At 39.8% G+C, this 17,888-nt stretch overlaps 1 protein-coding gene across 4 annotated transcripts in view; it reads left to right on the top strand.

Annotated features, from left to right (window-relative positions):
• The window catches only part of TENM1 (teneurin transmembrane protein 1), a gene marked incomplete at both ends in the record, with an annotated part of 244,904 nt that extends 228,306 nt beyond the window's left edge, over window positions 1–16,598 (top strand). For all 4 annotated transcript variants that reach the window (XM_084293822.1, XM_084293821.1, XM_084293820.1 and 1 more), the window contains 6 exons: window positions 866–1,101; window positions 7,154–7,450; window positions 11,521–11,908; window positions 12,575–13,795; window positions 14,304–14,446; window positions 15,840–16,598. In XM_084293822.1, the coding sequence (XP_084149948.1) occupies window positions 866–1,101; window positions 7,154–7,450; window positions 11,521–11,908; window positions 12,575–13,795; window positions 14,304–14,446; window positions 15,840–16,598 (3,044 nt within the window). The remainder of the gene's footprint in view (window positions 1–865; window positions 1,102–7,153; window positions 7,451–11,520; window positions 11,909–12,574; window positions 13,796–14,303; window positions 14,447–15,839) is intronic.
• Window positions 16,599–17,888: the final 1,290 nt, after the last annotated feature.

Here is a 17,888-nt window from a genome sequence, read left to right as displayed (position 1 = left end):
CAGCTGAGCCACAATAGCCTCCTGTGTGCACGTCCCTTTCCTGTGCCAAATGCAAGGCAGTGTGGCAGAGCTGTGCCTGCAGTGAAGGCATTACAGTGCACAGGCAAGAGGCAGGAAGCGTATGGTGGCAGTGTGGCTTTGCATCATTTCACTGGAGACCTGCTGTGGACCCTCAGTGTGATTCTGGCAGTGTTTGGAGGAGGAATAAGCTGTTGTCCCAGCTGCCCTCTGCAGCATAGTGCTGAGCCTCTGGAGCTGCCTGCTGTGCCACCCTTGCTGGGCCATTCGATTTTCTGCCAACAACTGGCTCTCTCCTAGTGCATCTCTCACACCAGCCCATGGGCTCATGGCTGGCTGGCACTGCGCCTCTGCCTCAGGGTCCTGCTGCTAATGGGGAATGGGTGAAAGTTTCAGTACAGGGATATTGGGAAAAGTGGCAGAACAGCAGACTGGCCATCATCTTAAGACATTTTGAAAACAGTTTTCCTGATTGATCTCAGAAACCCCTTACATTCATTCAAGCAGTGAGCTATTCTGTTAACAGATCCTAACATGTTAAAATCATCAGAGTATCTGTGATCAAAACCCAGCCCGTGAGTTTATGTACTGTTAGGCTAAAAGCAAAAACTCTTCAGTCCTCCTGCAGGGAACTTTCACAATGTAAATCATCAGGACAAATGTAATAAAAAGCTTTTAAGACACATGAAGACCTCCAGGTTCCAAAAATGACACTGCTGTTGCTGTTTGGTCAGTGATCAGGCAAACAAGGGGCAAAGAAGGCTTGACATTGCACCTGACGTTTGCTTCATAAAGCTGGAGATCTGAAATTTTCTGTTCCCTGTTTTGGGTTGTTGTTTTTTGACAGATAACATGCAGAATATCTACCGGGTCAGCCTAGATGGGTCTCTGAGAGTCACCTTTGCCAGCGGAATGGAAATCACACTTAACACGGAGCCTCATATCCTAGCAGGAGTCATCAGCCCCACTCTGGGGAAGTGCAATATCTCCCTTCCTGGAGAGCATAACTCAAACCTCATTGAATGGAGGCAAAGGAGGGAGCAGACCAAAGGCAATATCTCCACGTTTGAGAGAAGGCTAAGGGTAAGGCTTCCTCTTGTGTAAAGTGCAGCATTCCCTTTGAAAGCCATTGAACTAAAATTGGGTTGAAATGTTCTACTTTGTAAGAAGTGCGATGGAAAGTTTGTATCAATGGTGGGTCCTAGCCATGAATTTCAAAACCAAACTCCTCCAACACTCGACAGGATGTTTGATCTCTGTTTGATTTTAGTTGTTAGACTTGACCTCAAGACATAATTACTTTTTTTTCTTCCTCTTCTTTTTCAACTAAGAACTTAATTATGTCTTTGGGACAAGCTGTGAGCAAAGGACAATGCATAGTTACTGCAGCACAGCAGCAGACTTGGAGCCAGATTCTGCCTCTCAGATCTAACTACCCTCTTTGTGCTGCGGTGAATAACAGGTGCCAGCCTCTGCCCAGTGCAGAGAGGATCTCCTGGGGCACACCTTGGGTGGTTGGGCCACGGCATCTCCTGCAAGCCATGGTATTTCAGAGCCTCCACATGTATCCAGACAGGCTGTGGATTCTGCCCTTCACCACACATGTTCAGACACCCTCACTCCCTCTGGCTGGGTTACTGTATGGCTCTAATAAGAATGATTTTAACAGTGCATATGTGGTTTATATTTATTTTCAGGAGAAATCACAGATTACAAAGACAGATGGTCAACATTCAGCATTTAATTAGGTAACACTAAGGCTCAAAGAGACTGCTACCTTGCAGAACAGGTTTTTTTATGAAATCCGTTCTGTTTTTCACATGAATACTCCATAAAATGTCTGTACCAGTAGTACAGATGCGAATTTGGGCCTTTAAAATATTGCATTATTAACTACATCAGGTCTGGATAAGTATTATCTCTGAAGGTACATCTGTTAGCTCTGAAAATACAGAGATAGTTATTTAAATCTTTGGATTTCTTTTTGGTTATCATATCTCATGTATTTTTTATTTTAAAAGTGTGTCAGTTTGGTTTTCAACTGTGCTTATCAATCAGAAACCCAAGGCTTGGATGATATGGCCAGACTGATTACCACGTGTAAAGAAACCATTTGAAAGGACATCTTTCAGACTTGGCAGTCACAATTACTTTACGAGGATCTTGCAAGTGCGAAAAAGCTCTATGTGTTTTTTCTTTCCCATCCTCTGACTGCCTCCTTTCTATCCTAGTTCACACACATTTAGCCCTGTCCAGAGAGGTTGCTGAACTTATTACAATAGCAAAGATGTGTTGTTAAAATGGCAGGATTAAAGCTGTGACCTCCGCGGTTCACTTTACCTAATCAATTGACTTCTGTATGATTTTATGCTTAAGTAACTGTACGGTGCATACTTTTTAAGGGTCTTGCAGAATAAAAGTCTTAAATGGAAAGGTCATAGTCAGTCATCTATTCTGCTTACCTTGCCAGGGCCAAGTTGTTCATCACAGTTACATTTTAAAGTACTTCATCCTGCAGTTTTCCTGTTATGCAGTTTATATTTTCTGTTGTTGAAATTGATTGCCAGATCTTTTAACTCATTTTCACTTGCTTCTGCACGATGCTTAGTATTACCTGCCAAAAAAAAAATAGGGAGGAAATTCACAAGTTAGTCAGGATTAGATGGATTCTGGCTGAAGGCATAAAATGTTCAGTGAAATATTGCAAACCTGAAGCTATGCAAAGCTCTGCTGATTGACCTGCCTCTGGGTCAGTCTGCTGGTGCATAAAAGCCCTCGTGCACTCCTCCTCCTCCCCCTTCACTTTCCATCCAGCAAGGGTATGCAGTGTAGGAATGACTTTGGCGTGCCTTTGTCCTATATTCTCTGTCCTTTCAAAGGTGTCTGCTAGATCACAGGAGTTGATCATTGCATTGTTATTTCTGTAAATTATAAGTTTCTTTTGGTACCTACCAGAAAGAAACCAACCTTCATACCTACCACGATCAAAGGAGCTTTATGGAGTGTTCTTGCCTACCCAGAAGGACGTCAGCTTGCCAACATTACAGTGTTTTCCAACCCCCTGGAACAAAGGATGGTGGGACAACATTATGTGAGGATTTTGTAGTGGAAAGGAGAAATATTCTGTGCATGGGATACACCATGCAAATAAGCACAAGAGAAAGGGACAAATGGATTTGCTGCTGTTGCCAATAAAAAGGACCTTGGATAGTAGGTGAGATATGTGTGTCCCAGAGTTCAGCTTTAGGAAGATGAAATGTTTGCATGGGATGCTGATGCTGATGGAGTGGGGAGCAGGTGAAGGTGTAAGGAGTTGGAGCAGTCTAGCTGGGAAGGAAAACAAAGGAGCAGCAGGATGTACCTAGAGACACTGTCTTTCCTTGGTGACTTGGTTATTAGAAGAAATATGCAGTACATCAGGAGCAAAAATACCATCTTATACTCTGTTTGAATGAGTAAGCCAATAATGAAAGGGATTTAATGCTTGCTGTTGACGAATCCTTGAGTACTACTGGGAAAAAAGATGTAGCATCAATAGCAGCCCTTATCCTGGATAAGGTTCTAGTGATACCTTCTGAAAACTTATAGCGAGTTATATTTTAGAAATAAAATTGTTAAGCACTTAATATGCCATAATTGGCCCAATAGGACGTGTGTTAGAAAGCTTGCAATGTAGGGCAGAAAGAACTATGCTGAACTTTGAAAATGTATGTAAAGGGGATTGGACCAGTTCTCAGTGGAAATGAGCAGACTTTTAGGAGCCCTTAGTTAAAGGAGGAAAAAAAGAAGAAAGAAAAAAAAAAAAAAAGCACAATGGAAGAGTTTTCTGGGGAAAAAAGGTAGAAATCTAGTTTAAAGATGTCACTTAAAGATCAGTCCTGATACCATCACTGAAACAAATGGCTTTGAATGCTAAGAGGTATAAATTAGAAGGCAGGTAACTGGGAGTGAGATGAAGGATGACCTAGTTGAAAAGACGAAAGCTTTTCTTTCTCTGCTAGTTCCTCACATTTTTAATTCTTAATTGCAATTAACAACCATTTTAAAGTCATGTCACTGTATTAGTATAAAATGCATACAATTTTTGGATAGAGGCCACTGTTAGCATGTTCTGATTAATGCTGTAAACATTGTATTTTAAAGAGTGGAACTTTTGCATGGTGTGAATTTCCTACTCTTTAAATAGAACAGAAATGAGTAAGTTAACGGAAATGCTAGAAGAGACATCTAACTTTATCTCAGTATCTAAATCAATGTGGGAAACAGGAATTAATCAGTTTTCCTTTAAGTGCAGAACTGCCAGCCCTGGCGCTTCCAGAAAGTATATAAAACAGTCTGTAGGCATGTATGCATTTTATATTAATAATAAATCTATGTACAATCAGGCATTTTAACATCAATCTTAATCTAACAAGATTTCTTTTTTATCAATTGAACTGCTATTTTAATTGACTTCTAAAAATGAAGCAAAGCTGTTGTTAAAATCAATGAGCATGATGCATAGTAATATACTGATTGGAATTCAGCTCTGCTCCCTCCTGTCTCTTGCATAACTTAGAGGAACTTGGTGTTGGATGCTATCCAGGTTTTATAACTGAGTATCTACAAAATTGAAAACTTGAATGCTTGGCCAGTCTTACTTGTTTTTACCTTTTTTTTTTTTTTTTAAATAACAAAAATGGAAGCAAATCATTGGCCTCAATTCAAGTCAGAAGTCCTGTAGATATAGGCTTTGACAGCTTTGTTTATTATCATATTTAGCAAATTATCTCCTTTTATTTACCAGCCTTGTAGCAAGTTCTAATGATAGGGTCAAATCCTCAGCCACTGTGTATCAGTTTACATTGACTCAAGTCAAAACACAGACAGGGAAATATACAATCAGCTCATCTGATTTCACATTTTAGACAGTTTACATTTGAGAATGAAAGTCAAGCGAAGTGCACATTTATGTGTTTATTTACATCTGCAAAATTTCTGGCCATAAAAGCAATGGAAGTAGAGCCAAAGAGTGTTTAAAATAAATAATAGATATATCTTTTTATGAACTACTAAAATTATTATTGAAGTCAGCTGAATTTTCTCCCTATTTTTGTCAGCTGAAATTTTGAACCAATATTGCTTTCAGAACCAGTTTTTACTGGCTTGTAACTGAGCACATGAGCTCCAGTCTCTCACAGGGGCTCCTTACTGACTTGCATGTACATTGGAGGAGCCATCTCTAAGAAGCCACTGGGATTTGAAATCAGCATTTCAATGACAGCATTGAAATGCAGCCTGCTACCCATGTGTCATTGCATCTTGTCTTAAGAAGGGTGCTAAATTGAACTTAAATCTAATATAAGAAAGTAAACAAATGAGACATAAAATATGGAATATAAAGGAAATAATGATGTCCCCAAAAACCTTATTTTAACTGTGTGAGCCTTTAAATACTGCTGCTATCCTCTTTACTGCTAATTCTGCCTCTGTGTGATTTTCATTCATATTCGTTATCTCATTCCTGAAAATTAGATTGCAAGCAATTTGTATTCAAGACTTTCTTTTCTCCTAGCTGTATACTATGGCAATAATAATAATAGCAATAAGAACATTAAATATGTACATAGACAGCAAATGAATATGAGGCAGGGTGTATCTTCTGCTTGCTTCTGAGTTATTTTACCACCAAGAGGACTGATTTTTTTTGTTGTTTTGTTTTTTCAGAAATTGCAATAAGTTTGCAAAGAAATATATTATCATAAACTAATCCATCAGACTGTATACAAGCAAATATAGTTGAGCTGAACATCACATTTTACTTGGGCTCCTTAACTATCATTAGAGCATAAATTGTAATAGTTACAGCAGTCTACAGGGGTATGTAGGTATTTTACAGCTATTGTAAATGAACAGTATTAGAGTTAGACATGTATGTATAAAAAACCGCAGGAATGGTAGTTGAAGAAAGAACACCTGCTTCTTCTAGATTTTCAGATTATTTTGTATCTAAAAACAGAAAGAGGAAAGAAAAAAAATGTTCTTTCTAATCACAACCACCATATGATCACAGCTTGAATTATTAAACAGGTATTCTTAACCATTTACTTTACTGCTATGCCTCCAGGTCTCAGGAAGGAGCAAGCACTGTGTTGTACAGCGCTAACACCTGAACTAACATCATTTCTGCTGTAAGGAATGTATTAATTGGAATAGACTAATACAAGTGATTAGATAAAACTCAGTCCATTAATACAATGAGCACATTGGGCATTGATCTGAAAAAGACAAGTCAGTGAACAATGTTTTATGGCTTTCTAAATTATAGCTTGGATTTAAATGGAGTTTAAGAGTGACTGCCCAGTGACTGAATGATGAAAGCACTGGGTAAGCATATTTTGTCTTCAGAAATATGGCTCAGCTTTGAGCTTCATTTCTAATCGAAAATTTTGAACCACAAGCACTAGCAGGTCGAAGCAGTCAACCTGTTCCCTTGCCAAAGGACACGATGAGGTTAGCAAATGCTGCAGGTCCCAAATATGCTCCGAGACCTGCAGCAAGGAGTACGGCTGGCAGCAGGCACTTCTGCCACTGCCTTTCACAAGCTCTGGGAGTAGGCTGCTTTTGGGAAGAAGTGTGAGGACACTGGTGAGTAGGGTTTTTGGGAGCTCCAAGCACAACTCTTCCCTCTTCGGCATCAGTATGCAACCTAGCATGGGCTATCCCACAGCAGCAGCTGACCTATTGATATTAATGGAGCCTAAGAGAGAGAAGGTGAGTTAGGATTAATTCTGTTAATTTTGGGGTTTAACTACACATCTTTGACTGGAATCAAACAGTCTGTCTATAGATCACTTTTGAGAAAAAAGAAGAAAATCTTAGGAAAAGAAGAGTGGCAATGAAAGTTTAGTGTGTGGATATAGAAAGCATCCAGCTATATGATGCAACACTGAATGCAAACAACATTTTGTTTCTTGGTCCTCCTGTTTCCCATCTGAATGTTCTTCTATGTATGAATGTTCTCCTTTAGTATGCCCTAAATTCTCAGTCCTACTGTTAAGCCATTGCATATTTTGATTAGAGCTGACACAGAAATGTTTCTGTCATATGTAATTAAGGTACATTGTCTTCTTACCTTCCTGTATCTTGTGTTTAGGCCCACAATAGAAATCTGCTCTCCATTGATTTCGATCATGTAACCAGAACAGGAAAGATTTATGATGATCATCGAAAATTCACTCTTCGGATTATGTATGACCAGACAGGCCGCCCAGTTTTGTGGTCACCCATCAGCAAATACAATGAGGTCAATATCACTTATTCACACTCTGGATTAGTGACCTACATCCAAAGAGGAACCTGGACTGAGAAAATGGAGTATGATCCAAGTGGGAACATAATTTCCAGAACATGGGCAGATGGCAAAATATGGAGTTACACGTATTTAGAAAAGGTAAGTCATTTTAGAAGTAGATTATTTTACCAAGGCAAGAATATTTGTTCTTTATGCAGATACTAAGAGATACTATATTGTGAGTTATGTTATGATGCTATATCATAAGATTATATAAGATTATATCATAAGAGTATATAAGATTTATAGAAAATGCATACAATTACAATAACCAGAGAAAAATGTGTCTGGAGGTGCTTAGACCTATAGTCATCACTTCAAACCTGTCATAATTTAATTCTGAAGAAAGTTATTAGCAGCTCAGATCTGTTCAATCGGTAGGTAAGAAGACTTCTTTGTCCCACTCCAAGTGCAAGTGAACAAAGGACACAACCAACTACTGAAAAATGTTTTGCCATTCTGTAGTAAATAAAAATAGTCAAAGAAATAAGTCATCAAAACGGAACTGTTTCATCCCCCAAAACACACTTCTTTTAAGCCAAAATTATGCACCAGTGAGTGCAAGCTAGCACTTGTTCGGTGCTATGCTGTAAGAAATGGACTAATCCTTCGAGGAGACAAATTACTTTAGTATTTATGATGCCCATTTGGGGGAAAACCCATAAACTAATATGAAATGAGTTATTGCCCTGCTTTTATAGTGACTTCATGTCTAAATTACCTGAGTGTTCTAATTTTCAGTTATGTGTGTGGTCATGAAATGACAGCATAAATGCTGTACAGTCTCAGAAACAGCATCTCATTTGTCTGTACAAGCATCTCATTTGTTATTTTGTCTCTCAAATCCAAAAAGCCAATCTGTATTTTAAAGCTTCCAGAACTAAGTGTGAAATTATATTCAAACAGTGTCCTTCAAAACTTTTTTTTTTAAATAGCAACATCTGTGACTATCCATTATACCCTGAGTTTGCAGAACATTTTTCTGAACCTGTTAACCACAGGGAAAGGATAGGAGGGGGTAGGTGAGGTAAAACTGATAGAGGGTGTTACACACAAGGAATCCAGTGACTTTGAAGTTAGTTCGATATATAAAAGTTCCAAATGTGTACTTTTAAGATAAACTTTGCTATACTTATTTTGAATGTATTTAAGCCTGATCCTCAAAAAAAAATTAAATCTAACCCAGAGAAAAAAATGTGATGCATAAAAATATGATTCCTTCCTTGTCTGCATGCAGTATGGTTCTTTCACTTGTTAACAAGATTGGCAAACCCTGGAAGCTTCAGAAGTTTAGTTCAGATAAGTTTGTCAGGGCTCCTTTTGTCTGTATGCTCTTCTTCAGATTGCAAGTAAACAGGCATTTAGCACAGCTTTCAAATATTTGGCAACGTGCCTTTTGGAATCTTTTATTTTTTCTTCGGGCCTAATGGACCGTAATTTTGGAAAGATGTATGCTTTTTATCTTTCCAACCACTTTGCTTGCTCATAGTTTATGATGAGCTTATAAATAAAGTCATATGATTTAAACCTGTCATTCTGGAATTCTGCACAAGTGGACAAATCCTGATCTTGTAGGAGCAAATGACAAAAGACTACTGGCTCAGGTAGCAGCAGGCTTGACTTATACTGTAACTTGTCACTAAATTATTGAAAGCCATACACACTATAGACATAATCTCCCAGCTATTTAATGTGCTTTCCTCACAATTTGTTACTTGTGCCAAAGAAAGATGAATTCACTGTCAAAATTAGACATTGAGATATCATTTTGTAGCCCATTAAAGTCAATAGCTCGTTGTGTTAATTATGTAATGTTGTCTGAAACCTCATAAGACCCAATAATTCCTTTTATCAAAAAATCAATTATATAGTTTGCTTCCAACTCCTAGTTATTTACTTTTCCATTTATTACCACTCGATGAGTTAATTGTATGTCTTCTAAAAGCTCTCCTTCCAGGGTTAGTCCCAGTAAGTTTTCAAGAGCCCTGTAATGGTAGTACTGGAATTAATTCTCACTGATGACATTGGGCTTCTCTTGATTTGGTCGCTCTCCTCAATTAGCTGATGGCGTTATAAAACCTGAATACTTCCAGTTTACATCCCAAATCCCGCTGTTTACCTCCAGACAAACTCGCTGAGCAGCTGTGTGCGTGTGTTGGACAGAAATGACATCTAGTGGCCGTGCCCAGCAGTTGCGTGTTCCCAGGAGAGCCCCCAGTTCTTGGCACTGGCTTTGGTGTCGTCGCATCAGTCATTACGTGGCTGATCAGGCTTTGGCTGTTCTTATAACATGGATGTTTTACCAGCTCCCCTCTGAAATCCTCTAAAATGATTAGGATCCAATTTGTGCAGATAGTGCAAAAATCTATTGTAATATTATCAGGATGAATAGGGAATTAATTTTGTTTTCTCTTTATAGTGTCCCTAATAGGCTAGATAGGACAGTAAGTCTCCAACCCTTCTACTGTCTAGCCTTTTACTATCCTGGACAAAAGTGGAAAAGCCACAAAGTGCTGTAAAATGGCACACAGGGGCACTAAAATTATATTAGAGATGTTTCTGATCTTGTTATTCATACTCTGTCAATGGCAGACAGTTTAAAAATAGGCCCGGGAGCAGTATATAGAGAGCAGCATCACATCAGTGCTAGGAGAGAGTTCAGCCCATGGTTTACTGCAGTCTGGGGACTGTTGACTGAAGGTGAAGCTAAAATAAACTCCATGTGTGTTAGAAGTGCTTGGCAGACCAGCAGTAAAGCGATCAGAAAAAAGCTTGGTGTCTAGGTCTGTTGGCACACATTGGGATGTGTTGGGGCTCCTGGGCTGGCAAGCAGGTGGTGGGTGCCCATCAGCAAGGGCAGGAGGGCACACACCTTACAAGTCGGGGGGCAAGAGAGTCTGGTCTGGGCTTAGCTGTTTTCTCTCCTCTGAATGAGCACTCTGGTTATTTGTCAGAGCACAGTGCCTTACAAACAAAGTTACTTAACACATCACAGGGCTGAGCTCTTGGTATTTTCTTCCCACAGAGGAGTTTGGAGGTAAAAAGGAAAAAATAATTTTCTTTTTTAAAAAGCCTTTTTCCTGATTTCTTTTCCCAATGCTCTATGAAAAAGCACAATCACACATTCCTTGTAAAACTTTGTTTTGCATGGTGTCTCAGTTTAGAAAAGACCAACAAATTTGCTTACAGGGCCATGAGCTCAGAACTGCTCAGAATATACTCTCCATTTGAGATCAGGCACTGGAGCAAGGATGCGCAGCGCTCTGAAACATCCAGGCCACTCATCAGGGCTGCAGGAAGGCTACAAAGTTCTCCCATACATTTTCACTCTGTGCTTTCATTCTGCTTGTTTCAACAGTGACTGTTCACCAGCAGCGTTGTATGCTGCATGCTGTGACCTTGCACGGGACTGGTGGAGAGGTTTACAGAACCCAAACAGAAACACTTGCAAAGAAAAATGCTTGCTTGCCATGCTTGCATACTCATCTGCCAAAAAAAAAAAAAAAAGGGGGGGAAAGAAAAACATATTTCATTGACTGGCCACAATTAACCAACCTGGGGCAAAATATCTAGTACCTGTGTAGAAAATTTATTCTTTTTAAACATTAAAAAACAGAGAGAGAACCTTCTCTAAGCACAGGGATACTGGGGCCTCTGGGGTGGTCTTTCATAGAAGACATACAGAAGAAGGGGTAGGTCTGTGCTAGAGCTATGCAGAATACCAATAAAAGCTAAACACCACAAACACACCACTGTATGGTTTGCCTTTCCACCTCCTGTAGAAACATCTGTTGGTACAGATGCTCTACCTGTGATTGAAGAAGTGGTTCCCTCTGTTTTAGCTTCCTGGGAGGATGACCTAAATATTTCAAAGCAACATGGCAAGTCAGCATGAGGCTGAAACGCCACTGAGAGCCACATCTGCCTTCTAGTTTGGGGGTCCTTACCTCTAGCCTTATTATCATTCTCCTTCTGCTTTATGCCACCTTGCGTTGCTGGCCAGGTCTGCCGAAGCTGAAAGCTTTACCCGCAGTTACACAGACAGTAAGAGCAACCTACAAGAGTGGGTGGTTGTTTCAGCATTTCCTTAATCTTCAGGCACTCACCAGATGAATGAATAATAATTTGCTTGATCAACCACTTACACTGCCCTTCCTGTTTGATTGCAGTCCGTGATGCTCCTGTTGCACAGCCAGCGCCGCTACATCTTCGAGTACGACCAGTCAGACTACCTGCTTTCGGTCACCATGCCCAGCATGGTGCGCCATGCCTTGCAGACCATGCTGTCTGTTGGGTACTACCGCAACATCTACACCCCACCGGACAGCACTGCAGCTTTCATCCAGGACATCACCAGAGACGGACGGCTCCTGCAAACATTGTATCCCGGGACAGGTCGCAGGGTCCTTTACAAGTACACCAAGCAATCCCGGCTTTCCGAGATCCTTTACGATACTACTCAGGTCACATTTACCTATGAGGAATCTTCTGGGGTTATTAAAACCATACACTTAATGCATGATGGGTTCATCTGTACCATCAGATACAGGCAAACAGGTTTGTGTAACTATAACTACTTTGCTAAAGTTTTTGGTTCTGATCCTGCACTTACCTGGCATGAAATTCCATTATTTTTATGTCTTCTTATTTTTTATGTTTCAATAGAAAAAAATGTGTATATATGTCTATGTCTGAGTCCATGGGCATATATAGCTGTCCAGTTTGAAATACAGTTTTCTTTTTACTGCTTGGTTTGGAATAGCGCTTACAATGTTTGATTGTTTTTATTCCACTGTGTGGATATTTGCTAAATACTAAATCAAGTTGGTTTATTGTTTGTGTTTGTAAGTTTCCCTGTTTATACCAAAATGTAACATAAATTCAAAAGGACTATTTATATGAGGAAGGAAATCACCATGTAAAATAAATTCAGTTTAGAATTATCTTGTAAGTAAAAAGGAATCATAATTATGAATAAAATAGCATTCATTTAAACAAATGTTAATAAAATACAAATATTTTGTAGAGCAAACATTAATAAAGGTTTGTGAGAGAATAATCAAACATACTCTTAGTTAATGTACTGTCTGAGACAGTCAAGTAGCAATGAGGCAAGGGTATATTTGAGTTCATAGCTTTTCTGTGCTTATTCTGTGAAGTGTACTATGGACATAATTCATTTCTTTTCTTGCTTTTCCTCTTTCCTCTGTTTCTTGTGGACAGGTCCACTTATCAGTCGCCAGATCTTCAGGTTTAGTGAAGAAGGGCTTGTAAATGCCAGATTTGACTACAGCTACAACAATTTCCGTGTCACAAGTATGCAGGCCATGATAAATGAGACACCTCTGCCCATTGATCTGTACCGTTACGTTGATGTCTCTGGCAGGACAGAACAATTTGGGAAATTCAGTGTGATTAATTATGATTTAAACCAAGTTATAACCACCACTGTGATGAAACATACGAAAATTTTTAGTGCCAACGGTCAGGTGATCGAAGTACAGTATGAAATTCTAAAGTCTATTGCCTACTGGATGACCATTCAGTATGATAATATGGGTCGTATGGTGATCTGCGATACACGCGTAGGTGTGGATGCCAACATAACTAGGTATTTTTACGAGTATGATGCTGATGGTCAACTTCAGACTGTGTCTGTGAATGATAAAACCCAGTGGCGCTACAGCTATGACCTTAATGGCAACATAAATTTGCTGAGCCATGGAAACAGCGCACGCCTCACTCCTCTGAGATACGATCTTAGAGATCGCATTACCAGACTTGGAGAAATTCAATATAAAATGGATGAAGATGGTTTTCTCAGGCAAAGAGGCAATGAGATCTTTGAGTACAACTCTAATGGTCTGTTGAACAAAGCATACAACAAAGTGTCTGGCTGGACTGTGCAATACTGCTATGATGGTCTTGGAAGACGAGTTGCAAGTAAATCAAGCCTGGGACAACACCTACAGTTCTTTTATGCTGATCTCTCCAACCCAATACGAGTTACTCACTTGTACAATCATACTAGCTCAGAAATAACATCCCTATATTATGATCTTCAAGGTCATCTCATTGCAATGGAATTAAGCAGTGGGGAAGAATATTATGTTGCTTGTGATAACACTGGAACACCACTAGCAGTGTTTAGCAGTCGGGGACAAGTTATAAAAGAAATTTTGTACACACCATATGGAGAGATCTACCAGGACACTAATCCAGATTTCCAGGTTATCATTGGTTTTCATGGAGGGCTCTATGATTCTCTCACTAAATTGGTTCATCTGGGCCAGCGGGACTATGATGTCATTGCTGGTCGGTGGACAACTCCAAACCATCACATATGGAAACACCTGAATGCTGTCCCACAACCATTTAATCTCTACTCATTTGAAAATAACTACCCAGTTGGCAGGATCCAAGATGTCGCTAAGTATACAACAGGTAAAAGTAACACATTTCTTACAAAAATACAGGTTTTGGTCAGATTCTGGTATGGATTTAATCCTCCAGAAATCCTTTATATACATCCAAAGTTAGTATTTGGCTCTAGTCTTAGATATATTAAAGTTATTTCTTTGATAGCTAACAACTTACAGAGCTTCATCTGTTTTTATAGTCTTCTGGTAATCAGTAAAATAATTAATAGCTTCATCTGCTTCTTTTCTAAGTGCTAAAAATGGGGGAAGAATGGAGGCAGCATAATTCTAATTTTTTTCCATTATAAGTAGGAAGCGGGTACACAATCGATTAGAGTATTGCTATGCTTTGTAATCAGATAATTTGTTTTCTAAAATAAATGCTATAACGAGTACTAAAAACAAAAATTGATGTGAAATCATTATTTCTGAATAGCTTGAATTTCTGTAAACTACACGCACTTTTTCTAGGATTTATATGTCTCATTGCCTGAATATTTATTTATTTATTTACTTATTTATTTATTTTGTAGATATTGGAAGTTGGCTAGAGCTGTTTGGTTTCCAGTTGCACAATGTACTACCTGGGTTCCCAAAACCGGAGATAGAAGCTTTGGAGACAACATATGAACTTCTACAGCTTCAAACAAAAACCCAAGAGTGGGATCCTGGAAAGGTTAGCATAAACTCTGTTCAACTGCTTCTATTTCTGAAGTGAGCAATTTGGTTAGAAAATGCTGATTAACAAGGAAACAATGTAACTGTTTTTTCAACATGATAGACAAGGCAAATAATAGTCTAACTATGCATTATTTACTGGCATCAGATTCGAGTTTTAAAGAGAAACTTCTAGGAACACAGTGAAGAAACTTCAAAGCAAAATGATAAAACGTTTGTGCACAAATTGAACTGCAAAATTTTATGGAATTAAAGAATTAAAACACCAAGTTTTTGTCTTTGATAGCAAAGAAGCCATAGAGAGCAAAGAAGCCAAAATCACCAAGAGTAGAAACAGCTTTACAAGTCTGTTTCTCTGCATAGCCTTTGCAGGAAAACAGAAACCTTGCTGTGGATTTGAGGAGGAGTCTGTAAAACTCAAATCCCAGAGCTTGTTTTCACTAAGAAGAGACATGCAGCAGCTTACAGGGTCTAGCAATCAATGTGACTGCAACAAGACCAACTATGGATGTTCTGAGAAGGTGTTCATGTTTTGCATTTAACCATAAGAGCATCTGTTAACACAGAGGTATAATTTTACAAAGGAGAGAAAAGATGCCTTCCTCTAATGTAGTCAGGAAAAGGAAGTATAAATAGCTGTGAGTTCACATCAGCAGCATATAGTGCGCTTCTTTTCCCATTCAGAGATGACTGCACAGTGTGCAGAGGGCTGGAGAGTCAGAGCTGGTTCCAAATTTAGGAGCATGTCCAGGTAAAATTATCACTGAGATATTAAAGGAGCTATTACAAAGGCACAGGAAGATTATTGTGATAGGTATACTGTAAAAAGACAAATAGACAGTTGGAGGAAGATTTCTTTGCCACAATGGAGAGGAAGATCTACAGATCTGATGAACTTCCCTTGTTCCTATTGTTCTAGTGTCCTGAGACCTTCACAGCTTGATTTCCTTAAAGAATTGGCTATAAAACTGCTTCTGCTGTTTTACAGAAGACATAACGAGACACACAGAGACCTAGTGATTTGCCTAGAATCATGTGAGAGAGTACAGTTTTGAATTCAGGTTTCCCCTTGCCTATAAGTTGAAAGTCCAGCCATTAGAGTGACAATTCAAGAAGGGGAGGAAGAAAAAAGGAAGGATAAGAGTGAGAACAGCATTTGTGATAAACATGTTTTCCACTTGTTTTCTAGAAACTAAAGAGTCCAAGAGACAGAAAGTGATAGGTGATTAGAAAGCCTGTGCAAATACCCAGGCTCTGTAGATGCACAAGATGTTTTGTGAAAGAATTGGAGATCCATTTTAAGAAGCTAAGATATTGGTAGGAACTGTGACACACCATGAAGAACTACAAGATTCCTCTCCTGCAAACTTTGTTTGTGTTTTCTTTTCCAGACTATCCTTGGTATTCAGTGTGAGCTACAAAAACAACTCCGAAACTTTATATCCTTGGATCAACTTCCTATGACACCCAGTTATAGTGAAGGCAAGTGCTATGAGAGCGTGAAGCAACCAAGGTTTGCAGCTATTCCTTCAGTGTTTGGGAAAGGCATCAAATTTGCTATCAAGGATGGTATAGTGACAGCGGACATTATCGGTGTGGCCAATGAGGACAGCCGGCGCATCGCTGCCATACTCAACAACGCTCACTATCTGGAGAACCTGCACTTCACCATAGAGGGCCGAGACACGCACTACTTTATCAAGTTGGGGTCTCTGGAGGAAGATTTGGCCCTAATTGGCAACACCGGAGGACGACGCATCCTGGAGAATGGCATCAACGTCACAGTGTCACAGATGACTTCCGTGATCAATGGGAGGACTAGACGCTTCGCTGACATACAGCTCCAGCACGGCGCACTGTGCTTTAACGTTCGGTATGGAACAACAGTAGAAGAAGAAAAGAACCATGTCTTAGAGATAGCCAGGCAGAGAGCTGTGACTCAGGCCTGGACTAAGGAGCAGAGACGGCTGCAGGAAGGGGAAGAAGGGATTAGGGCATGGACAGACGGAGAGAAACAGCAGCTTCTAAGCACTGGGCGGGTACAAGGCTATGATGGATATTTTGTTTTGTCTGTGGAGCAGTATCTCGAACTTTCTGACAGTGCCAATAATATTCACTTTATGAGACAGAGTGAAATAGGCAGAAGGTAACAAAGAAAACCTCTGCCTTTGCGTCACCAAAGACTGCCTGTTTTTAAACGTAAAATGGTTTATTGTATTGGTTTTTCTAGATCAGAACTCTGTATATATAAATATAGAGGAAAAAAAACATATCCAACTGCCTTTAAATGTGACAGAAGATGGTATTTTAATATTGTTCGTTTAACTCTTTGAGAGACGACAGTGGAGATTTTTAGTTCTTGTGTGGCAGTATTCAAACCTTTCAGAAGCAGAGCTAATAGCTGCATGAGAGCACGAACAGCCCGGGGTGAGAGCACGCATCCAAGCAGGGCAGGTGAGAGCGCAGCGTGCTCTGCCTTCTTCTAAAGAAACACCACTTCTTTTCCGTTGCTGTTGATTTAGTAACTCACCAGTTATTTAAAAGGTTACAGAGCCCAATTCTGTAGCCTGTATTTACTGGGCAGTTTTATCCCATTGAGATCTCCCATAGGTTCAAGGGATTGCATACAAAACCCAGACTGTGTATGGAAACTTTGTCATTGCTCATCAACACTGCACATGTCATTTGTCACAGCTGTGATCTAAGGGATTTTCTAACCTGGAAAACCCAACTTTTATTAGACACAGTTTGTAAGTATTTTTATGGATACAGCTCATAAAGGCTGTACCATATGAGCTTCGCCTTTGCTAGATTGTGGCCACCTCTCATTCAGTCAGTGAAGAAAACCACGTTGCATCTCTGTTCACACACGGGAGTTTCTCTCCTGGTTCCCTTGGTGTGGGGTTGTGCTGGAGTCCAGCAACACAGTGCAGCTGCAGATCCTCCTGGCGGAGGGGAGCGGGGTCACACTGCAGCGTTGGGGTTCAGCCAGGTACCAGAGATGGCCAAAACAGCCCTGCGAGCACGGTAGTCAACAGGGGTCTCCCCCCTGACATCAGCAGGCTTTGGATTAGGCTTTATCTCAATGCTTTTGGGACAACCTCTGTTATTCAGCTGGGAGGGTTCGCATGTATGCAATTTGTAGCCGTGCAGGATCAGTCCTGCCTATAGTCATTGGGTCAGGACTCTTCTTCTCACAGATCATTTGGAAGTTATAGTGGTGTTGGGTTTAGGCATCATGTTATTTTCATCTCAAATTGATAATCCCGTTGTATTACTCATTTTGCGGAGTCTGAAGAAGATTGATGGGTTGGAAGTTGATGAACCTGTGTGGATAGTACATATGTTGATAAACGTAGAACATTTTGGGGATGACTCTTCACTTTTCAGCTCAATATCTAGAGCACATAGAAAAGCATTATATTGCATGGGCAGAAATT

Source organism: Netta rufina (assembly GCF_964035555.1).
Source record: "Netta rufina genome assembly, chromosome: 12".
In the NCBI taxonomy this organism is placed as follows: Eukaryota; Metazoa; Chordata; class Aves; order Anseriformes; family Anatidae; genus Netta; species Netta rufina.
Note: the sequence above shows the minus strand (reverse complement) of the source record. Positions and strands in the feature narration are given on the sequence as shown.